Source organism: Phalacrocorax aristotelis, chromosome 1, assembly GCF_949628215.1.
Source record: "Phalacrocorax aristotelis chromosome 1, bGulAri2.1, whole genome shotgun sequence".
NCBI lineage: Eukaryota > Metazoa > Chordata > Aves > Suliformes > Phalacrocoracidae > Phalacrocorax > Phalacrocorax aristotelis.
Window position 1 is genome coordinate 73042098 of NC_134276.1, and position 25805 is coordinate 73067902.

At 37.3% G+C, this 25805-nt stretch overlaps 1 protein-coding gene across 2 annotated transcripts in view; it reads right to left on the reverse strand.

Moving 5' to 3' along the window:
- TMEM131 (transmembrane protein 131) overlaps nt 1-25805 on the reverse strand; it is a 101674-nt gene that overhangs the window by 30529 nt on the left and 45340 nt on the right. For both annotated transcript variants that reach the window (XM_075093356.1, XM_075093348.1), the window contains exons 5-19: nt 22289-22412; nt 21249-21365; nt 20267-20389; nt 19463-19543; nt 16564-16714; nt 16389-16445; nt 15371-15432; nt 10001-10109; nt 8693-8801; nt 7716-7869; nt 7444-7614; nt 7032-7142; nt 6812-6946; nt 6242-6346; nt 4811-4897 (exon numbers count right to left, since the gene is read on the reverse strand). In XM_075093356.1, coding sequence (XP_074949457.1) covers nt 4811-4897; nt 6242-6346; nt 6812-6946; nt 7032-7142; nt 7444-7614; nt 7716-7869; nt 8693-8801; nt 10001-10109; nt 15371-15432; nt 16389-16445; nt 16564-16714; nt 19463-19543; nt 20267-20389; nt 21249-21365; nt 22289-22412 — 1696 coding nt within the window. The remainder of the gene's footprint in view (nt 1-4810; nt 4898-6241; nt 6347-6811; nt 6947-7031; nt 7143-7443; nt 7615-7715; nt 7870-8692; nt 8802-10000; nt 10110-15370; nt 15433-16388; nt 16446-16563; nt 16715-19462; nt 19544-20266; nt 20390-21248; nt 21366-22288; nt 22413-25805) is intronic.

Genomic DNA, 25805 nt, shown 5'->3' on the forward strand with positions numbered 1-25805 from the left:
AAGCAAATTTATATACCCAAGACTATCTTCTAATGATCATGACTAGAGTTTTTCATGTTCCCCTTAAATCAGTATTTTCAGCTTTCTAAAAAATTTCTCTAAGGTAAGGACTGAAGTGGAGAGATGGGAGAGATGCACTTTTGTAGGCTCGAAATTTGACTGTGGCCTCAGGAAACAGTCACATACTATAACAGTCTCAACAGTAGCAACTGCAGAAGGAAAGAAACTACAAAAATAAATTCTCTAAACAGTATAGTCCTGTTAAAGTGAATACAAGGCATATCTGAGCTTCATCTATGGAATCCTATGAGTAACAAACTGCTATCACTTGGGCAAGATAAAGGTTTGTTAAACTCTGTAGAACAAGTGAACAGTATTTTACTAAGATCCTTATGCAGCATTTAGAAATGAAATGACAGATAAGGGAAGAAGACTTTAGCCATGACTAGTAAGAAAAACAGAGCAATGCTATTTAGCATACAGCTCCTCCAAGAGGAGCTGTGATCAGGGAAGAGTTGAGAGGTGGCACTGTGAGCTAAAAATGCCATCATGAAGCAGAAGTCAAGACAGCTGAGATCTGTTTAAATCAAGACACTGATCTTTACAAGAACTTATAAACTGTTAGTGTATTGCTGAAACTTTGACAAAATACCAGAAAGCGCATTTAAGTGCAAATACACTAAAATGATAAACGGACAGACAGCACTGGGGACCAGGCAGCTGCAGGAGAAATACATCCTACGTATGAACTGAAAAGCAAAGGTTACTAAAATTGTAGCACCTCATTACTCCCAGATGTTATAGCTGTCAAATTTCTCTATCAAACACTGAAACAAGAAGAACTGATGCTATTTTAGGCTTATTTTCATAAGTAATGGAGGCATTACAGAACAAATAGATGCAAGAGTATCATGAATTCAGTGATCACATGTTTAGCTTGAAATGAACCCAAGAAAAAGGAAAAGTAAGGTCTGCTATCAGTCTTGTCAAATATCAGAAGAGCTAAGTGATCAACTGTCATGGTTCAACCCCAGCCAGCAACTGAGCACCACCCAGCTGCTTGCTTGTTCCCTCCCTAGTGAAATGGGGGAGAGAATCAGAAGAATAAAAGTGAGAAAACTCATGGGTTAAGAACCGTTTAATAATTGAAATAAAATAAAATCATAAAATCATAGGATGGTTTGGGTTGGAAGGGACCCTTAGAGGCCATCCAGTCCAACCCCCCCTGCAGTGAGCAGGGACATCCCCAACTAGATCAGGTTGCTCAGAGCCCCGTCCAACCTCACCTTGAATGCTTCCAGGGATGGGGCATCTACCACCTCTCTGGGCAAACCTGTGCCAGTGTTCCACCACCCGCATCCTTATATCCAGTCTAAATCTACCCTCATTCACTTTAAAACCGTTACTCCTTGTCCTGCCACAATAGGCCTTGCCCCCATCCTTCCTATAGTCCCCCTTTACATACTGAAAGGCTGCAATATGGTCTCCCTGGAGCCTTCTCCAGGCTGAACAACTCCAACTCTCTCAGCCTGTCCTCGTAGGTGAGAGGCTCCAGCCCTCTGACCATTTTCACTGTTCTCCTCGTCTGGACTTGATCCAACAGCTCCATATCCTTCCTGTGCTGAGGGCGCCAGAGCTGGACGCAGCACTGCAGGTGGGGTCTGACCAGAGCAGAGCAGAGGGGCAGAGTCACCTCCCTAGACCTGCTGGCCACGCTGCTTTTAATGCAGCTCCAGATATAGTTGGCCTTCTGGGCTGCAAGCGCATATTTTTGGCTCATGTCCAGATTTTTGTCCACCAGTATCTCCAAGTCCTTCTCCGCAGGGCTGCTCTCAATCCCTTCATCCCCCAGCCTGTATTGATATTGGGGGTTGCCTCAAACCATGTGGATGACCTTGTACTTGGCCTTGTTGAACCTCATGAAGTTCACACAGGCCCACCTCTCCAGCTTTTCTAAGTCTCCTTGGATGGCATCCCATCCTTCTGGTGTGTCAACTGCAATGCTCAGCTTGGTGTCACGTGCAAACTTGCTAAGGGTGCACTCCATCCCACTATGTCATTGATGAAGATATTAAACAGCACTGGTCCCAGTATGGACCCTCGAGGGACACCACTCGTCACCAGTCTCAATCTGGACATCAAGCCATTGACCACTACCCTCTGGATGTGACCATCCAACCAGTTCCTTATCCACCAAACAGCCCATCCATCAAATCCTTATCTCCCCAGTGTAGCGAGAAGAATGCTGTGGGGGACTGTGTCGAAGGCATTACAAGAGTCCAGACAGTTGACATCCATAGCTCTTCCCTTGTCCACTGCTTGAGTCACCCCATCATAAAAATATAAAAAATAGTAATAGTGGTAGTAATAATGATAGCAATGTCACTCCTAAAAATGCTACTAAAATAATAATACTAGAATACTACTGCTAGAATAAAGAAAGCAAGTGACGCACAATGTAATTGCGCACCACCATATGACCAATGCCCAGCCAGTCCCCGAGCAGTGGGCCCCCCAGCCAGCTTTCCCCTTGTTTATCTACTGGGCATGATGTCATATGGTATGGAATATCGCTTTGGTCAGTTGGGGTCAGCTGCCCCGGCTGTGCCTCCTCCCAGCTTCTTGTGCATCTCCAGCCTTCTCATGAGAAGCTGAGAAGTCCTTGATTTAACATAAGCACCACTTAGCTACAACCAAAACCTCAGTGTGTTATCAACATTGTTCTCATCCTAAATCCAAAACAAAGCACTATACCAGTTACTAGGAAGAAAATTAACTCTATCCCAGATAAAACCAGGACATCAAGTAACAGAAGTATAGTAAGTGAAGCTTACTGCTCTGAAAAGCTTGGGGCTTGAACACAGAGAACAGTCTAGAATCCTGTTAAGAGTGATAATTATATCTGAATCTGTACTACCAAACAAAATGCAGGAGCCCAAAGGTCCTATGAATGAGTAATTATGTGAAAACATTACTAGAAAAAGAGCATGAAGCCAATAAAAATCTCAGCAGTCTGAGGATGAGAAAGAATGACAACAGCAAGGAAGCTATGCCTCAGAGGCTGAGAAACACAGGTGCTACAAGTAGTACCTGCCAAAACAAAACAAAAAAAGCAAACAAACAAACAAACAAAAAAACACAAAACAAAAAAAAAATCAAGCTGACCAAGACCTTAGGGGCACATAATGAAGCTCTTCAGCCATACCAGTTAGAAGAAAATAAAGGGGGACACGCACAAAAAATTACTTCTTCGTGGCTCAAAATGGAACAAAATATTTCAATGTGGCATTCAAGAGGGACAATGATCTTGCCAGGAATTAGAATGTATAAATTAGCATACAGAATACAGAAATTGCTTTATCTTTGGTGAGAGAAAGGGAAATGGACCTTTTAGTATTTCAGTTTATCAAAGGCTTATGGAGCAGTTCATAGATGAGGTTACGGAAAAGGTAGTCAGTGTAATAAATATAGACATAATGTGAGGCCATATAATCAAATAGGAAACAGATCATAAAGATAAAAAATAAGTGATCTTTGCAACTGTAGGCATGACTGATCTCAAAAACAGCAAAAGACTTCAGAACAATTTGTGAAGTAGGAGATCAGAGGGGAGATGGAATGGATAATGGGGCAAATGTATCAGTGATTTACTGAAGTCCTACTGACTGACCTATCTTCCTCCGGTGAGGCCTACTGCATTACTATTTCAAAAAATTATCATTTGTCTACTAGACATGAGGTAAAGCATTTGATGAAGTGCCAGTACTATTTAAGAGTACACAAATTGTAAGGTAAGCAGGATTAATATCTCCTACTGGACTAGGAGCTATAAGAAGAGGAGATGAGAACAGGTGGTGCTCTATGACAGATTAAGGCTATGCAGGACAGACAAGGAAACAAAAGCCATTTCTACAAACAAGCAAGGAGTTTTGTCCTTTCAGAAAATTGCCATCTCTATCTCCTTTTGCTTCCCCTCCCCAGTTTTCAATCTCTCCCCCTATGACATTCCATCATATTACATTCCCCACTCATTAGAAAGGCACATAAAGTTCAGACTTCAACAAAATACCAATTGCAAAGTCAGTATGCCTTGACTGCACAGGCATCTAAGGTTATGCCGAATACCAAGTGAGAAGGAAGTATTATTAATAGCTTGCTGCTTGAGTCTATAGCCCTGAAAAAAGAAGCTGCTTTCAGCACTCACTGAATAGACACTACTGCAGGAGCAGGGATGAAACAGCCACTACATACTTTTGCAGACAGCTATAGACCCACACAGCTTTTTTCCTTTCCTGTTCAAGTACTCCACCGCGCACCCTTGAGAAGATCTACTTTCAATGTGGAAACAATACAATAATGCTTCCCCAGAGATCAAGGGCTTCTTATACTAAACCGTCAGTTTACTAGCTGACTTTGTTGTCTTTGGTGTTACACTTCAGGAATTTGAAAAATGCATTTGTGCAATTTCACCTCTCCCTTACTCTTCGTGCTAACGCATGTGAATTGGTAATAAACAAGTGACCACAGCTATGTTAGAATGAAGCTGCAAAGAATCAGGTTTGGAATCATATCAGTATTCCAAGACCCCATTCAAGTGGACAGTAGAGGAGATGTAGGGATAACTCATGCCTGGGACATGTTGGGGGAAAAACCAAAAAAACAGCAACAAACTGAATCCTAACAGTTTGGTAGCACAATCTCGCCACCAATTTGACATGCAACAATCCAAGACAATGGTTTCTCTTGAAAAGGACAGATAAATAAAAAACACAACAAGGAAACATTTAATGATGTTACCCAACAGTCTTACCGGAAAAGAAGGTGGAAGAAAAACATGTTTTGGGGAGCAGGTCAGCGAGCCTACAGCAATCACTGCCTTTACTGGTATAGTTAAAATCTGGAAGAAAAAGAAGAAGAAAAGTTTAGAAAAAACGACTTAAATTTCAGCCCTTAAATGTCTCTTCCACTTTTAAGATGCATAAAATAACAATCCCCTGAAATTCTACAATTAATGTAGTCTAGGTTTATATACACATTTAAAACATGGGGCCAGGAATTAAGATTTCAACACATGATCATATTCATAACAGCCATTCCATATTGTCAGGAAGCACACTTTCGCTCAGTCATACTTAGCATCATTCCACATGGAACAAAGGCACAATTAAAATATAAGCTGCCCAACGGGGCATTATATATGTCTCACTTAAATGGGGCTTACTTTGTTCGAAAACAGGAGGACATCTTTCAAGTAAACAAGTATGAGGGAAGAGGATATACCAAACTTCTCAAAAAACATTAGAAGTCATGGTAAGACCTCGAGACAGATGTAAACTTAGAAAAGGGAGTGTGGAAGGGATGGCAATGAGATCCTGTCTGTGTATTATTAAAGCTACCAATACAACTACAATAACTTGTAAGAACAAGTAAGAAAATTAAATGCTTCAGATTCTATAACTGACAGGTCAAATACATGTATGGACATATTAAAAAAGCTTAAAATCTCAGATAACTGTCAGAAATTAGGAACTTCCCATTTTCTGTAGCTTCATGAGAACCATACAATAAACTATAGAATCTCCTGACTCCATAAGCAGTGTCTCTTCTTTTTTTTTCAACATGTGTCACCCAAAGATATTAAATACAGGTTCCATTATGTATTAGAACCTCTCTCTTCTGCTAATTTATTTATTAACAGGAAAGGCATATGAAGTTGAGAATTAACTTCTTGTTCTCTCCTTTACTAATCTTAGTGTAAGAACTCTGTTTCATCAACTGTCAGCAAACTGTAATTTCTCCAAAACAGCCTTCACATTGGGTTTTGACAAAAACCCCTCTGAAACTATAGCTCAATTTCAGTAATTGATAATTTACCAAAGCACACACTGTCACCATGTATTATGCCAAAAGATCCACGCACTGATGCTTGGAGAATGTGTCAAGTCACTGAAGAACCCATATCTCAAAGCATTAGGTTAGATTTAAATGGCTATTTCTGAAAGCCAGATGAAAATCACAATGAAAGCCATTTTCATTCCTTCAGAGAAGACACAGCATAAGTAGCATCACTGTCATTTGATGCAGGGTTAACATGCAGATGTAACTTGACCTCCAGAGGTCCCTCCCAACCTCAACTTTTCCCCAATATTGCAATCTGTCCACTACCCCAACTCTTAAAAATTCACGCTTAAAAATGGAACATATCATTTGGGGAACACCCATGAATATACAATAAACGTACCTCATAGTCCGTCGTGATTTGTACAGCTCCATCATGAATTCCTTCAAGTTCTTTCGCTATTAGTTTTACTCTAAACACAGCATAATAACCTGATGCTAGTATCACCTGTAAATGGTAGTCATCCATTAAATAGAAAGAAATTTCACTAAAAATCACACTCAACATCCTCTTCTATTTCTTTAAATTCAATCAAAATCCATTTGAAAAAAAAGTCAGTGGTAAAGAGAAAAATTCAAACACATAGCTTAGTAACACAAAAATTATCTCTTCCATGAGGCGATAAATACCACTCTTCCCAGATAAGTGATGAGCATCGTCTGAGGGCACGGAGATTACTGTTTCTGAAATTTTGTCTTTCAAAGTCTAACCAATCTGAACACAATACTGCTTCTTAAAATAAACTTTAGAAATTCTACATGCTTTATATCACACTCAAGTTCAGACAAAAATTATGAACTCTTATCCTCCCTCCCCCTGCTAAAATGAAACCGCACGAAGTTGCACAGATTTGTTTCTTTTTTCCCCCTTCCTAAACCTAGCTTTAAGCAATGGATTCAAAGGATTACTTACTGAGGACTGATCGGATGCACTAGCATTTTGTAGTTCATGGTGGTTTGCAATTATCGTTGTTCTGTTTCCCTTTTCAATTGTTAGAAGTTCGATGGCCAAACCATCCCCTATAATATGCCAACTTTTTATAGCCAGCTTAAAAAGAACGAAAAGGTACTGTTTTCAGTAACAACACTGACATAAGTTTTTTAAAAGGTAAACTAAATAAATCCATCCTTACCTCTATTGGATTGCTGTTGATGACTGCAAATAAAATGCTGGTAGCTTCTGTGGCACTCAATATGCCAAAATCTATAAATCGTTCCTCAGTTTTTGGAGGCAGTACAAAGTACTAGAAAGATTGAGAAAAGTACTTTAGCATAAATTAAATGTAAAATCTGCTCAAACTCTAAGCTCATTAATGAATGCATTAATAAGTCTAATACAGCTGTATTGTGACAATCTCAAAATTCTATAAATTTTCTATGTAAAACTAAAGGGAACAAGAAAGAATTTTTCAGCAGTAATTGAAGCTGTTTAAGGAAAGAACTGGTAAAGTTAGTTATTTTGAATTTTAAGAAGCTGTCCTCCCATAGAAGTAGAATAAAGAATTAATTAGACTGAAGTAGCTAAAAAAAAAGGAAAATACTTACATCTAAAAATCCTGTGTATGCTCGGACAGGTAGGTGAAATTTAGAAGCATTGGTGATAAGTAAAATATTATTATCTACATGAACAGATGATGTGGCAGGCATAAAATGAAGTGTAAAAATATATCTGGATTCATTAGGCGGAATTAAGACTGGTTTACTGAAGTTCTGGACCTAGATCAGTGAACAATGAAGATCAATGTTACAATTTAACAAAGTGCAGCACATTTAAATATTTACCATTAGGTAAAAATGTTTCCTGAAACGGGGCTTACTTTAAACATCGGTTTTGCTTCTTCTGGTAACACAACATCATGTATTAGGACTGCAAAACTGAATGTGTTTGTTAGATAGATCAGTCTTTCCACGGAATCAGCAGCACTGTCACGGATGTGAAAGAGTGTGGCAGCATGATCAAATCCTAAATATCTATTAAAAGAAAATAGTATGAATAAAGTAAAGACTTCCCTCAAACAAAGTGTTTTTGTTATACAAAAGACTAGAATTCATTCAATCCAACAGCAAAAAAGGTACACACCCCACTGCACGCTGAAACTATATTATTAGCATTACAGGGACATTGCTAATTAAGTCATTCAAATGAGATACGAAAATACGTGAATATTAAGAGGACTAAAAGGAAGTGTTGAAGTATTAAGATAGTTTGCAAATCATGTATATTCCTTATGAACCAAAACAGGTGCCTGCAGCACAAAAGTTCTAATAGGTAAGGTTTAGTTTGCTTGCCTTTAAAATTGTCAGTTCTGTTGAAAAAGTAGCACCTCATTTCAACAATAACTTTGAAGTCAACTTAGCCATACTTTGAAAATAAATAACAAAAAATAAGGAAGCACTGACAGTTCTTCCAAAATTTTGCTTAAAACAAGAAATATTTCCTCTACCCTTACTTCCTATAGTAATAAAACAGCAAATGCAAACCCAGAAAATTTTCCAATTCTGCATTTTAAAAATGACTAATCTGCAGCCTTCAACTGTTCTGAAAAACAACTCTCTAAGGTCACTTTGAACCCAAGCCTTGAAACCAGCTTATGCATTACTACGGCTACTTCATCTACTTGTGTAAAATCAATAAAATTCAAACAAGTAGTAGTTCTAACTGAGCTCCAGATTTAGAAAACTTGGGTATCTTCTCTTTATTTCCCTTCACCCCCTAAAAAGGCAACATTCCCTGCTACATCAGCTAATTTTCAGCGTTTAGTTTTTTAACTGGGTTCAACTACTGGAAGCTTACCCATCCAACACTTCTGCTTGATATGGTATTTCAAGTTTGGAGTAGCTCTTCTCCTTCGCTTTAACAGTTATTTTCCCAGAAGATTGTGATGCTTTTTTTGCTTTTGATGCTGTACACACGAAAATATAAGAAGTTTATTAAAGTAGACAAAAAAAAAAGACCCAATAGGTTAGACCAGCAGGAATAGAAGAGTAAAAGCATAGAAGAAGCCCAGAGATGAAGTATCATGGAAGAGAAGAATTGATCTTAAGGAAATTTCAGTGAGCAAATGACATGGAGTAAGTCTAGAAACTAAGAGATCTGAGTTTTGAATTCCTCCCCCTTACCATCTGTTAGGTGACCTGCCTGAGTTAATAAACATACCGACGACAGGGAAGCCTGGTTGTTCCTGCCAAATAAATAACTTGGACATGTCCAGATTATAATTCACAGAACAGGTGAGCTGAATTCCCCACTTAGAGTATGGAACACACCTAACCCTCCACTAACAGAACAGAAACTTGAAGTGGCTGGGCTCCTCACTTGTCGAGCAGAACTTTAGGCCAGAAGTGCAGCAACATTTTAATAATGAAGAACTCCAAGCCATGCTACACTTTACGGAAGCAGAATCCATATAAGAGCCCAGACTACACAAGCCCCAAAATGAAGCTCACGTAACTGCTCCACGATCACAGAACAAGCAATGTTACCCTGCCAGAAAAGTCAAGGGATTCAAATAGTAGTTAGGAGAAACCACCAGCCTCTAAAGCCCTTGCATGTAGTAGGATAGCTGAAATAGCAAATATTTAGGGGTGGCTGCTTCACTGAAGAGAATTCATCAAGTCAATCCCTTAAACAGAAATAAGATTTTTGAATTCCTTTTTAAACTTTGGAAGGGGAATCCATGATATATTCTCTCCTCTAATATGTATTACCATGAGGAAGACATCCTAGTTTGTTAGGATTTCTCAAAAACAAATGCCTAATTAGACTAACAATACATTTTAAATGATGTGTCTTAACGTAAGAATTCTGCTTATCTTTAATAGATATATGACGTTCAATCTTTACACATAGAAGATGGCTTAAGAATTCCTTCTTTTCTCATCAGTATTGACCAGTCTAAGTTACTTGCTGATTATGACCAGAGATGATCCCTTCAGAAGTAATTTAAGGTAGAAGAACTGTAAGCCTTCTACAGGTAGGAAAATTCCATTTCCTTCTCAAAATTACAAATAACATTTTGTTAAGAGAGTGGAAAATAATTCATGAAGTTTCAGCAAGTTTTAAGAAGCACTTGACAAGTTCTAAGAGAGGAGCAGTACTTACCATCAAAGCTAATACTTGCAACTTTGGTATATTTACTTTCAGAGGCTTTTAACGTAACTGGCTTGAAATGTACTGTTATAGCTTCATTCTGTGGTGTAGGTCTAACACTCTGCAAACAATCAAAATATGAAGGACCTGTAAATTTATCATTGTTAACACACTGTGCAGCCTTCACGTATCCTTCAAAGTGATCCAACAGCAACTAGTTTTGGCTGAGTTCTTAGAGGGTCTGTCTTTCCTATAACAAAGCAGCATTATGAGAGGCTTTAGATTTTCTTTTGGGTCCTGCAAATTACTAAGTCAGTATGCAGCAAAGTAGGCAATAGAGAGTTCTCCTTGGGAGTGTTGGTTGAAGTGACAGTATGGACAGAAACATGTTAATAAAATAGAAAACAAGCTTTATTTAAATAAAGATTTATTTTTTATTCTTAATGGTGCAGGGCTACAATAGCTAGACTATTTGTTTCTGGTGCACTCATTGAGAAAGCTGTTAACTGACTTGTGTAATTACTGGTAATGATACAGACATCTACCTTGTCTCTGATCCCATGCTAGGTCTGCAGAGCTGCTACAGAGGAGAAAAAAAAAAAATTAACTGTTCTCTATACAGTTTTGTAAATCTAAGATGACCCTCATTCTATACTAACATTTTACAAGATCACCTTTTGTATCTGACGATTACTGTTTTAAACTAAATGGAAAAGATGAATTGGGCATTACTGGAACAGCAATTGTATCAGTTATTAGCCACAGCTGATTTGTACAGATACTCATTGCTGTATAGCAGGATTATGGATTCCACGTCAATACCTGAAGTCTCTATAAAGACTGCTAGCAAACTCTTTATCTAGATTTCATGGAGAGAAACTGGGCATGGAGCATTTAAATGCTCTTATTCTTGTTTCGCTTAAAATAAGGATGGCTGCCACGGTTCCTCTTTCCCAGCTGTCTTCTCCTGCTGTAAGAACAGCTCAGCTGCTCATGTAGCAGCTGTTAAGCTACTGCAAATTACAAGGTGCTGCATTAAGGAAACCGAAATGAGTGCTGGTTTACCTTATACTGGGCTGCAGAGGTTCAGCACCTGCTTCATAAGCAGCTGAGCCTTTCTTGGTCAGAGAGGAGCAAGGCAGACAGCTATGGTACAAACCAATTACAGTACTTCCAAGCTAAGCTGTTCTTGATTGTAAATTAAAGCCATAAAATCATGCATACATAGCTAAGTTCTGCAGGCCATGTGATCCTTAGAGGAAACAAGCAGCACTGCTCCGGCAGCTAACAAATTCTCTCTCTTAACTATAAGTTTTGTATTTTGGATTTATAGTACTGACCTTTGTCAACCATCTGCATGCACATGGTGCAGCTTTTCGCTCTTTCTCCTCATGAGGGAAATTATCACAATTTTCTTCTAATGAAATCCATACTACAAAACTGAGATCTTGGGGTGTCTTTATAAAAACCTCTCAAAGCAGACAAAACCAAAGCCGTAATCAAGTTCATGGTTTTGCATGGCAGCAGGGATAACCATTTCTAGTAGCTCTTTCCATGCAAAGAGCTGGGTTTTTAATTATTGAAGTTTGACATTATGCTAATCTAATTTAGTAAATCATATCGGAAATATTCAAAAGGACAGCGTGCTGACAGAAAAATGGCAGTTTTCAGAGATGCATCTCAAACCACAAGTGTAACAAACCTAGATGTATTTACTCAAAATATCTACAGCTAATGAATTCAGGTAAGGCAGAAATTTAGCACTGTTTTGTAGAAAATTTCTTAACTATATCATGCACATTTCTCATTTGTTGCTTGGTTACGTGCTATAAAAGGAAATACAGAATTAAGACAACTAAAGGAAAAACAAATATACTTAAGAATCCTTCTAACTTCCCTTTCCTCAAATTTTAACCTCTTTCCAATAAAGCCCAAGCAGAACTTAGGTCCTGAGATGTGCCTTAAGAATCATCAAATATGGACAGGTCATAAGAAAACATGCAAAACGAGTTCCAGCAAGAATCTAATACCACCATTTTTTTCAGAAAGTGTCCTGACAGCAACTTCTGTGGGGAAGAATTTAGAAGTAGACACACTTCGTGGCTTTCCCATGGGGTGCCCCAGTCAAGATTTCTGACCCTGCTATATGAAGATACATTCAATATTCAGCATAAGAGCAGAAGCATAAAAGTAGAAAATGAGGACGTTAAATGTTCTAGAGAACACAGAGGGGGAAGAAAACTTTGTGCTACTGCAGCAGTTACTGAGAAAGAATTCAAGGTTTATGGGACTCTCAGGCCATACATTCTAATAAAGCTAAAGAGGGGAAGAGTATGGGTTGAAACACTGGCACGTGTCCATCCATACTGTTTACCTGTCAGCAAGCTCCCAAGCATAGTTTTGCCTTGTCCACCTAGCATGTCGGTCTAAAGACTGAGCAGGCTGTAGACTTTTGTTTACAGAGAGTAAAGACACAGCTACCCTACTGCAAGAAGAAAAAGTCCTGTGGCTATAGGCTGCAGGCTAAGGCTGGTTCCATTAGTGTCAGAACCACCTTTGTACTGTTCTGTTTGCTTTTACAGACACAATTATTTTGTCAGTAATAACTTGGCCTTCAGTTTAAACAGGGACACAACTAACTAACTGAAGTTCACTTTCACCATAAAGCACCACCCAGAACAGCCATGGAAGAAACTCTTACATTTTAATCCTTTAAGGTGACTTTCCCTTGATAATTTTGATATGTGTGCGCTCAAATGTGCAGACTGAAAACATAACACAGAAGTAAACTAATTCTTGTGGGTTGATAAAAAAATATCTACTCTAAAGTACGCAAATTGTGACATAAGTAAATACTTTCTCATACAAACATTTTTATTTTCAAACTGATAAGAACTCAGCTTCAATATACAGCTGTCCTGAAGTTCCCTGTTCTTTATGCATCAAACACAAACAGAAGCTCAAATTTTGAAGTGTGCTTTTGCTTTTAGCAATCAAATGGACTTAAACTGCCTTAAAGAAACACAAAATTTTCATTCTAGACAAGGGATAAAAGAAAGCGTTCAACCACCTACACTTACTAGATTTTTGACAGCATAGCTTAATTGTTGCAGCATGACAACAGTTCATCCAGTCATAAAATAAACATGATTCTCCCTTATAATGGAGAAAACCCTACAAAATGTAATTAAGCAAGTTTTTATGAAGAGTTTTAGAACTCAAAAAAGACAGCTAAGTGACTTGCTTTTATTTTCCTCAACCAATTTGTTGGACCACAGCATGACTAAGTACTTAAAGGCAGAACAACTACAACTCTGGCAACAGTATTAGCGGTCTCTCATACACAGATGACCTGAAGATATTTAGTTCCTCCAGCACTCAGCTTAAATATATGCTAAATATAGCCTTGGCCTTTTCTTCTGACATTAAGATGAAATTTGTCAGAGAGCTCTGTCTCACTGCTTTTAAACCCTAGCTCTAAGGGGTCAGAAATCCGTTTCTCAAGGTTTCCTAGAAGTAAGCTATTCACCAGGTTCCTTCCAAAAATTCCTTACTCTTGCTTACCACTTTGAAATTCCTTGATTGGCACAGCAGCAGAAATTCACATGGTGCCTCAAGTGCTAGAAAGGTTACAGACTTCACAACAAAGCTGTGCCTTAACAAAAAAAACAATTGACTTGATGTGCCATATATGACACACTGAAAAATACATCATATCTGGACTTATGTGGTAACTTCATAATTGAAGAAGTGAGTCCTAAGAGCTTTAAGAACACCGAATTTGCTGCCTTGAAACACTGTAAAAGAATAATTAATCTCTAATAGTTCTGTCATGACACGTATAATGGTTATCAAATGATAGCCTTCCATTAGCCTGCAGTCTATGGTCCAAAGACCATAACTTAAAAAAATGGGTGGGTTTTTTTTAAAGGAGGAGTACAAATTAGGTACTACATTATCAGATATTAGAAGTGATACTGATGGTTTGAATATATGGTTATTTGCATCGTACCTAGGAAGTATATTACACCCTTAAAAAAAAAAACCCAAAACCCAACCCCCAAAAAAACCAAACAAAAAACCCCCTATTCCTATGCCAGAAACCCAGTATATCTAAGAAGATAGACATGATATAAGACAGCAGACATAGCTGGAAAAATAATTTAATAAATCTACCAACCCTCTGATTAGAAAAATCGTTTACAGGTCTTTTTTTAAAATAAAAACTGTCCATGGAAGCTGGTTCATGGCTTACAAGGCCATGAGACACCTTACAGGATCATTGACCTTCTTAGTGCAACAAGCATTAGGACTTCGATGAATTAAATTCTGTTTGCAGTACACTGCGAGTTTCTCTCGACTTGAAATTATCAGTGAACAACAATGCTTAGCAAGCATTGCAAGGGACTATTATCACAGCGGAAAGTTATCCTTGTACTAAAAATGTGTCCTGTTTCTAATTTAAGTTAAAATACTGGAACCTGAGGCTAGATTAAGTTTTGTTAGACCTCTACTATTAAAATATTATTCCCTACAGTTACAGCTATAAGCTTTAAAAACAGAAATGTTCTCCAAGAGCTCAGTAAGAAACCTTTGCCAATCCTTCAGTCATTCTTCTGGCTCCTCTGGTTTCTTTTCAACACTTCAACACTTTTTGAAGTGCACTGGGACAAGGTATAGCTAGCTACACAACTAAATCTGGAAAACAAGGAAGAAGTGAGAAAAATAGTGGGTAATGAGGAAAAATTGCACAGGAAAAAGGTATGAATGAACGAAGGCAAACTACCAGACTTGAGCCAAAATTCTGTAATAAAAATAGAACGTAGAAAATCTAAAACCTAGAATTCTGAAGCTGGCTGCACTTTACGTGCAGCTGCAGTGATCTCACTGGAAAGGGCTCTAGAGTGTTAGCAGGCTTTTTTCTTATTTCAAGCTACAAAGCAGATAACCTCAAGAAAACAAGAGTCATTTTACAGTCTGCTCGACAGCGACTCTTTGCTCGTCTTAAAAGATTATGTATAATGTGGTAGCACGTTATACACTCTCATGGAGTGTGTGATGAGGCCAAACAATCCCAGACTCTGCATTAATCTCCCGTTCACCAAACAGGAGCTACTGTTCTCAGGTATAAAAGCTTGCAAAGGCTCAGATATTGCAGGCACAGCCTATAAATGCTGAAACAGCTGTTCAAGGAAGGCTATGAAGCAAATGAATTTTACCATGCATATAGATTATTTGTCTTACTATTAAGTTACGTTTTCAGTCACACATCACCTAGCTTCTAATTCTAAACACTACATGGTGAACCTGTGAATGATCAATTTGTATTAGAGAAAGTAAACCCAAGTAGAAAGTTTCAAATTGAAAGGAAATAAAACTTACTGTAATTGGCACATCTTTTGTTCCTGAATTTAATAAATGCAGATTTAAAATTTTTGGCAGATCTGTTAAAGAACAAAAAACACACCTGGCTATTAGGCTATTTTAACATTAGAACCTTAAACAAAGTCATCTGCACTAGCTGGTTTCTCATATAAATCCACTGTTGTTCAGTGTTAAAAAGTTAATGACAGTACAGCCAGTCAAAATAGCTAGTTCCAAGAATCTGACACACTTAAAAATTGCATTTTTGTATATTAGTAGGTATTACATGCTTCAGCTAAACCACTTGAATTTCTAACATGTTAAGAAATGAACAGGGTAAAAATACTACTACAATGAATGATTTTCCCAGATGCACCAACATTCAGCAGAAACTAGTCTTACTTAAAAATCTTTGCATGTTAAATAAGTTGCAGGGAAAAGTACTTCAGAAGCTACCTTTTTCTAGTTGTAGTATGATATATACAGTTTTTCTTCAGTAATGAGGCCTTTTTACAGTTTCAAAAGATACCTTCAGTTTTACTCCTTTATGCCATAATTTTTTTATTTCTGTACTCAATACTATTTTAAAATGTAAAATATTAGACACAAATGTATAAGTGGCACTTAAAAGACATAAGTAACAAATTAGATTAAGTTTGCACACTTTTACTATTCCCTGTGTGTGAACATTATTAAAACTTATGCAGAGGTAAAGCAGTCTTTCAAAACAAGTTCACAAATTAAGTAAACTGACAATGGTTTTCAGACTAAGCCATGCACAACTGTGTAAGACTAATATTATTACTAGACTTATAACTGGATGTGCAAACTAGTGTTTGCTTGTACACATATCTCACATATACTTGCAGGTGAATACATTTGTGTACTGTTGTAACACATTGTTGTCCTGCTTTTGAAACTCTGGCTTTTAAAAAGCAGCATTCCACAAGCAACCCTGGATAGTACAAAGGTATCTGGGCTTCCCGCTCCTCACCCTACTCCTTATAAGTACTTTGAAACCTGAAGTATAGTTTACCTTGTGTTCGTAGTGTACCAAAATCTAGCATTTCTGTTGATGAATAGATTCCTGGTGCTTTAAGAAAAAAAAAAAAAGATAAAAGTTACCATTTTCTTATTATACTAGAAGTTAATTAAGCTGAATAACTTAAAAAAACCAAAACCAACAAAAACCCAACCAGTTCTCTACAAACCTGTTGTAACTTCTACTTCAACGGGGAGAATGATAAATTCTGTGTTGTCTGAGGCATTTGTTTTTATTCTAATGAAGGCTGTATGATTATCTGCTTCTCTTGAAGAAAAGCTGGCTCTCATCACTCCTTTTGTTTCATAGGGAGGTATTTCCTGACAAATAATCAAAGCACATCTATGAGAGTACAGTAATTACAAAAAAGCTGCCACACCAAAAAAAATTACAATAGAAGCATTGAGTATAATTGTATTTTTAAAAAGAGCTGCAATAGCAGTAAGAGATAGGCTGCATATTATTAAAATTACCATTAAATTTAGTAAGGATAGTTGTAATCATCTAATACGACCCTGATTAAAAATAGGTATATGCAAGAGGACTTTCACATCCCATTTGATTAAGTTTTATGTATTAAAATTCTGGTAAAGAGACAGTAGACTAAATTGACAGAATCTACCAATAAACAAAATCTATTCATGAAAATATTACTGAGTGCAGTAAATTCAAATACTGTTTTTGCATATTCTAATTGGTCTTTTTTCTCCAATGCAGATACAAGCCATACAGTCTCAGTGCTAAACACAAATTGAAATAGTGCAGAACTGCAAGTAGCCAGAAACTTGTGGAACTGTTTTTTGTTTCTTTGGTTGATTTTTCGTTTTCTTCTAATAGAAGATGAAAACCTTGATTTGAAATTTGGAGCTTCTTCCACTTTAAATGCAAATAAATGTGACAGATAGTAGGAAATTTTGATCAGTAGTCCTTGCATTGATTGATGTTTCAGTTCTTTCTTTTGTGTTTTTGATGAAGGAAACTGGACAGGTCATAATACATATAGACACTGATTGTCTCATACATCCCTTCTGTGCTTTCTGTAGTACAAACTCATACCTATGCATTCAGGAGATCAAGCCATATTTTCCATAGCACAATGACCGTAGATGTATTTTTTGAACACTGTTGAATATCAAGAGTAAGTATTTTTAGCTGCTACTACTTGGTGAGTCCCTCAACTAAAAAGACTTCAAGTTCTGTTTTCGCACTTATTTAGAGACCTAACATAATGCAGCTGTTCATTAATGTTTCAAAGGATGTGATCTGACTCTTCCATATGGGTAAGCAGGGATCCAAGGTTTGTCAGATCCCAGAAGTAACTTTGAACAGTGATTAGAAGAATACTCCTGCATATGCAGTCTGCTTCATCCAATCATCCAAACATTTGGCGCCAAAACAGTTTTAGACAATATGTTGAAGTATCATCATCATATTTCAAATAATTTCTTCTACTCTGCAGCTTTTTCTAACTGCACTGCAGCTCTTGACATAGCCAATAAAATGACATAACTGGGTTTTTTTCTCCTACAGGTTTAATGTCTTCTAATTGCCTTATTGTTTTGAAATACCAATGGTTGATATGAAAACTACGTGGATGAGTGCTGACTAGTATTAACTAACTGCCTTTCCGTGCAATAGATTGGAAGCTTTCACATGCATGTTGTCATTACCTTAACTGGCAACCTGGCCTAGAGAAGCTGAAAAGCTACATGCTCAGGAAACAGAACTAGAAACAAACCAGACATTTAAAAATCTTCTATTCTTTTGTTTGTGGTTCTAACATGTTTGTTACATACCTACTAACAGCTACAGAATTTAACATTCCCCTGGAGTTCTTTTGACAACACGGAAGAGGCTATCTTTAGAAGCAATGCCATTGGACTAAAATGGTGCCAAAACATTAGAGCCTTCATTTTTTAAATCCTTAAGGTTTACAGCTCACCCTCAGCATCTCTTTACTCTTTCCACTGCATTTTTTTAAATGGTCATCATCTGTATTCATAGTGACTTGTTCGCAACTTTTCTATCTAAAACAAAGATACTACCATTCTCATGGACCTCCTCCAGAAAAGCCAGGAATTAAGTTTTGTCATCGTCCTCCTTAGCTCACTTGGAAATATCCTGGCTTTACTTGTTATATCAGATGTAACTTTCAGTGACTGTAATGATACACTTGAGCAAGAGACAAGTTTTGGAGCCCAATGACTTTAAAGTCTCTCCCAGACAAAAAACAGTCATCAAAAAAAGAATTCTAATTAAAGAGGAAAATTGTTTTTTTTAATCTAGTTAGACATTACCAACAGCGTGATATACAGCATGGAGCCAATACTTTACCTTCAAGATGCTTCTGAAAATTTATGTCACTTAAAGATATCAGTATGTGTTACTTCAAAACTACATTAAGTGAAGAACACAGTAAAACAGATTTAAAGGGCCAAACCATGAGTCCGTCCAATCCGCTACACTGTCTCCAGCAGTAGACAAAGAGTAAAGAGTAGCTGCAGGACACGCATATAGGAATATTTTCCAGAACAGCTTCCAGCCACTCTTGAGTCATAATGTAGGGATTTACTACAGCTAGACACACTGCTGTTTTGTTTAGTAATCCTTAATAGATTCTTCTTCCTTAAGTTTGTTCAGCTGCTTTTTCAACCCATGTATGCATTCAGTGATTTGCAGAAAGGACTTTCTCAGTTTAAATAACACACAAAAAAATTTTAAAATTTCCGTATATTTTTCCAGTGGGTTAGATCCACCTCACAGGCCATCAGAAGACTGCATTGTCCTGAATGCTTAGGTAGGTGGAATTCATTCTGGTGGGGATCATCTTATTCCTCTCATTTCAAAAAAGCACCGCTCAATACAGGTGGCTTCTTTTAATTAAACCTTTCCTTCAATTCCCATTACCATACAATTAACAGACCCTGTTATCATTCAGCTTTTATGGGGTACTTTAATGATTTCATGACAAGAAACAAAGTTGGTAAAAAGCCTCAAAACCTAAAATCATATCAAAATAAAACCTCCCTACACAAGTACAATGGATGTTGCAAAACATGACTACTCACCCATAGCTTCCTTGTACCTCCTTGCTGACCTGTTGGAAGCTCTAAATGGAGATCACCTCCACTGGAATACATTTCTACCACCTGAGGGTGGATATCAGGAAAATGTTAGCACTCAACTTTAAAGGGATCCTGTTTTAGTTATCAGGTATTATAACGTGCAATGGCATGGGTTAGCAACTATTTGACCACTGGAGTATCTTATAAATTCACTTTTAAATGATGACATAAGACATTTGCTAGTGCTACACTTTATGAGCTTTCTGTAGCATTTTGGTTTGTGGATCACTTAACAGAATCAGGTCACATTTATCAGTGGACCATTCATTTACTTGTCCAGTTAGGTACAGACATCATCAATCCTGCCTTAACACAAGAATGTTTGCCGACACTACATACTAGGGTACACTGTAAAGACACCTTATGCTATGCAAAATGAGCTGAAGGAAGCTAAGAGGCATGCCTGGATTAAAAGCACAAGATCTATTTTACATTGTTTGCTTCAGTTTTTGTCTTAATTACCAGTGAGATTTAATTCTTTATTTTGCAGTAATGGTGACCATTTTAGAAATGGAAATTTCACAGTAAAAACCTCGATTTAGCAAATTAAGAGATCTGTGAGCATAATCTACAATTTATAGCACAACTGATTTGCATTTGAACAGAAAAACATTTATATAATATAAAAGACTTGGCCTCAAATAGCTTTAAATTTCAAACAGAATTTTAATAAGTACCAAAAAAAGCAAAATTTCAGTTTAATATCATAAACATAAACAAGCATTAATAGTTTTCTCTTAGGCTGACCTGCAAAGGTTCACTGTGAGGGTTATGTATATTTATTATAGGAGAAAAACTGCTATTTACAGGAACTCGTGCCCCAATAAATGGGCGCAATCGATAGGGGTTCGGTACTCCAATGCCAAATACCTGGTTCAGAAAAACAAAAGTGAGCGTAAGTAGCTGTATGTAATTGTTGCAGAACCTAACATATGTGCACCAATTTTTGTAATCTACCAAGTACTCTTTTTCATTAATTTTATAGTATCCTTCTAACCGAACATTTAAAACCATCATCATGGTAAAGCACTAAAATAAAGTAGCTAGTTTAGTTTGCAGCTAAAGGGTATTTCTATGATTACTACGCTGACATATTCAGAACACAGGAAGTCAAAATACCACCCTTTTTTTCTGATACTCTGAAACACTAGATACCAGCTAAAGGTTGAAAAAATGTGAAATTTCCTTTAATCGTACCATTATGGAACAGACAATCCATATGGGAAGCATTTTTGTTGTTGTTTTGAAGACATTGCCATGGTAAGAGTCATATTCTTTCAACAAGAGTATTTCTCTCACTTTTCAGACTTTTCAGACGCTCTCATCTGTCTGGTTTATCTTTCAGAATCTCAAGTGAGTAATTTTTTGCCAGCTTAATGAATAACATTGTCTTGCCACTGGATCAGATGAGTACAGAGCTAAAGAATGAGCTGAAATGCAATGCTCACTGCAATGAGACACTAAAATAACACACACAAAGTTGCTGGGAGGATTTTAAACCCTACATAATTTCATCGATCTGGTTTACAGTACTGCCCTACAGGTATCAGCAATGGTATACCTCTGTGTTACAACAAGCACCAGGGATGGAAATTTCTTCCACTGGGCTGATTAAAAAAAAACAACACTATTGTGCAAATATCCTTGGATGATTAAGCATGCCATAATAAATACTGCTCTGGTTGATTCACACTTCACAACTTTTTCTGAAAGAGTGTAATTCTCTTACCTGATAAGTAAATACCCCATGATTAGAAGTGTTAATAAATAAAGTGTTCTCTACATTTCCCACTACTCTTGCAAGGAAAACTACATCAAAGGACGTGTTCCCTCCTGGAAGAATTTTCTGGAAAAAATGAAAGCAAGCAAGCAGAGGAATAAGCAAAACTTTATTGAAGACATTCCACCTTGCAGATGAAAAATAGTTTTTGTGCTACAGAAGATCTCTGTGTGTTCTTTATGTGAAAACTGAAGTTAGAAAGTCTTGGAAACATACAACAAGATTTAAAAATACCAGTGTTTTATAACTATTATCTAGGACAGGATCATATTTAATTTAATTTTCATGTTGAATTCTGAACTTAGAGTTGAGCTTACCAGAAATATTTTGGACTGACGGTTTACAGAAGGTTGGAGAAAGGCAATTACTGCAAGACTTCTGTAAGTGAGAAAGGTTGCTTATAGACAGGTTTTCTGAAGTTTTTAGTGTTTACATGGTCCCTGCTAAGCCACAGGCCCTGCAGACAAAACTGAAACTAGAGGACTATATCTGGTTAATGTGGTTAAGAGTTAACCCTGCTGACACCATGCTTTTTAACTTGCAAGTTCCTGTAACATGACTGCAGTAGTTATGAGTGCACTGGAGTGACTGCTTCACACTAATACCACTTCACTGGACTTAAAATTTTCAGAAAAATTAAAAGAACAGCTTGTTCCTGTATGAGCTCTAAGGCAATGTACGCTTAGTCACTTCAGCAACAAAGGAGATCTGCTGTTAAACCACCAGTTACAGTCACGCTTCCAGTGTAGTCAGAACTCCTATGAAATATTTCATTCCTTCTCTTCTAGTGGGGTTTGTGTGTTTTTCCATGCTCAGTTCAAATTTGCTTGGTAACTGATTCGAGATCGAGAACTGCAGTATCTTAATATTTTTATGTATGTAATTATTACAGTAAGTAGCTCATTTAAAGAAGGGAGGGAAGTCAAGCTCCCATTTGGGGTGAGGAGGGGGGAAGGAAAAGCTCATTTTGCAAAAGCAGAATTACTTACCCTATTTTGGAAAAATGATGCATGAAAATGTGATGTTGTAGCAGATATTGATACTAATGTAATTGTTTCTTCTGAGCTAGGGTTATGTAGGTAAACTTTTTCCATTTTTGGCATCCCAACTGGCCTGTTGAAACAGAAAGTGAACATTTGTATAAAGTATTAGAATTCTAGAAAACAGAGCATTGGGCTTTGGCCCATTAAACCAGATAGGAACTTAACACTGAGGAACACTGGTAATAGAGCTTGGCATTAAACGTTTTTTCAAGTAACATATGTAAATTCTACCTTCAAGAATTACTTAGTTAACATCTTTTCCATTATTTTATTACTTTTCCTGAAGGCTCACCTAATATCGTATCATCCTCTAGAATGGCACCTATCCAAAATGAAATTTTATTTTTCAGGTTTTCACTTCAGAATCAGAAGCAGTAGAATAGAAATAGAAGTTTTCTATTCCTGTGCTAGAACCTCTAAATAATTATCTTAAGAAAGGTTACACACAGCAACTTAAAATAAACACAACATACCCTAGACAAAAGTCTAAGCACAATTTTTTTCCTGACAGACTGTAAGTAGTCTTAACCAGAACCCAGAATTTTTCTGGTATTATATTTTATAATACGCTCTACAGAATTAAGTAGACAGACGTGTGCTGCAACAACTATTTTATTTGTGTATTGCATTTGAATTCAAATCTTAAGGAAAAAATAAATGGTTGAGATAAATTCTAGAATTTAATAAGTCAGATGTCAAACAGTTAAACAACAGCACACTTTTTTAGTAACACGACACACTAACAATTTATTCAATGCAAGCTTTAGGCTTGTTCTTTTTTGCTTGCAACAGCCAATGTGACAGTAAGTGCTTCAGTTTCACCAATTATTTTTCAGAATTTGGTATTTCTTCAAAATTTTTTCATGCCTTTTAACACATAGGTGTTAAGCATCAGCACCAAAGCACTAATAAAGAGTGTAGATTACAATTTGCTCCGTATTAAATTTTGGAATTTAAAACAGTTAACTTTCAGGCTACACATCGTCTATGTAGCACTCCCTCCCATGTCACCTGATCCAAACATTGCAAGGACTGCAAAACTACTGATAAGAATTACTATCTGTAGTACCTGAAGTCATGGTGACCAATAACAGATGTTCTGCCATCCTCAGTTAACCTTAATAGGTCACATTAATAAGTGCTATTGTTTATACAGTTTTTCAACTTGGGCGGTGGAGGGGGTGTGTCTCTCAATACATAGAGCAACATAAGTTTCTTGTAAATTAAAGGTTGCATTGAATGGAGGATTTAGTGACAGTAACCAAACTATACCACAATTTACAAAGAGATTGCATTAACAGACGGATCCTCCTACTTATGAAACATGGACTAAACAGAAGGATACTAAAGACCATGATATTAATTAAAAGATATAATTAACCTTCTGTAAACTGCATCATCACTAACAGTAGAATATATCTGCACTCTACTACTGTAAGTCTCTCTGCTCTGTTTGCTGAGTACTCTTAATTTCATGACTCCATCAGCAAACACTTGTTGACTCTGTGATTCACTGTCAAAAAACCCTTCATTTTGACTTCTCTAACTTAATTAGTAATGAAGATGACAATTTATCCCCTCACCTTTTAAAACCTGTACAAAATCTAACATCCAGGTTAAGCCATAACATAAAAGTATTTGTATCTGTTGCCAGTATACATGGATATATTAGAAAGGGAAATGGTTTATCAGCTGTGGTGTTTTGCATTAACAGCTGTAACTGCTACAGTGTTGATCAATGGAATCAAACAGTAAACCTACACACCTGTTCTCCATTTGATAGGGAAAAGCTTGTCAGACCAGAGGAATGTGAATGAGAGCCAGCCTTCCAGAGTTCCCCATCTGCAGCCCACCCCCAGCAAAACAGAAACAAAAAAAACCCAACAACAACAAAAAGAGTCCAACTCCTCCAACATTGAAGAAAGCTCTTTCGGTCTCTCCTGAGGATCAGCTGTCTGTTCCCTAGTTCTCACTGTAATTTCCCATTCCCCTCAGTGGAAGACATGCTCCCAGCATCCTGCTGCAACTCTTGCCTGCCACAGTGCAGCCTCTGGATAATTCTCTTCCCCAGACCATGATCAGTAGCTCCTCCTCCATTACAACGCACTCCAACCAGTCTTCATAAAAGGAGCTTAAGAGCCAAAAACAAGAATCAAGCGGAACAGTACTCACCAACCACAACAGCAGGAAGCGAGAGAAGGTGAGGTAGATGTTAAGCACTGTATTTCATGTGAGCAAATGACATGACTAGCATATCACCTGTGCTCTCTACAGGGCTGTGTACTGAAAACTTAAGTCAACTCTGATCTTAAGTGACATTTTTAATGATACCTAATGTGTGAAACATCACAAAGCCAGGAAAACTATGTTGAATGAACTGGTAATACTGAAGTGCCAGCCTGGTCCTGTCACAAAGGTAGTTTGGAAGTAAAACTCATCACCCCAGAAAATGTTTCAAATATTAACAATCTTTTAAGGCCTTTTCTAGTTCTGAAAAGAGGGGAACATAACACAGTATATTTGAGAGGCTAAAGCCTATAAAAACAACTAGTAGGGAAGCAGCCTCAACAGACATCACAGTTCACTAACTTCAGATTCCAGACTAAACCACCACAGTATAATTATAGGTGATAAAGGCAGAAGTCACTATAAAGGAATTCTATTGCTAGGGCTATGTTTTATTTTGTTATTTTGTTGACCATTCTGATTTTGAAACCATGAGTCCAGTGTTATGTCTTGTTCAGACACAGCTTTACTTACATTCTTTAAGCCTGATGTTAGCCAAATCTACACAAATAGGACAAACCTGACTCCTTTTTTTTGCTATCAGACACAGTGAAATCCAGGTAAAGCAGTGTGCACCAAACACCTTTAATGAACTTCCATCCCAAGCAATAATCACGTACGGGATGCTCTCCAGGGCTGTGGATTATCAAGCCAAAATGACCTGCACAAGTAGTGTTAACTGGTGCCAAATTTTACAGCAGAATTTCCCAGAGCAGTCACAGCTAGCACTTTTCATTGCAAGAAGCTGGTACAGACACATACGCCTTCAGGCAGACATGAACTGTCAAAGCACGTAAGATTTTGCTCCTGATCTTTTGTCCCTGAATAATGCTCCGTACACCTACACTGATAAAAAACAGATACCACAACCTAAATGAGAAGATGGTAATTAACAAGGGCGAGGTGCCTGTTCAAATGAGTAAGAAGCCTGTGTTCATGTTCTTTACTGCGGCAACTCAACTCTTTCCAAAGTCTGAGTTAGTATCTGCAATGTATTGTAAGCATGTCCTTGTAATGGAATTAATTGCTGCTCTAGGGATCAGGAGGTAGAATCTTTTAACAAAGGAAACCAGCTCCTGCAAAAGGTTGGGAAGATGAGTCCTTGAGTTATTAGCTCAAACTTGATTTATAAAAATATCTAGCTACTCACTGTGAAGCAAATATGGATTGAGAAAAT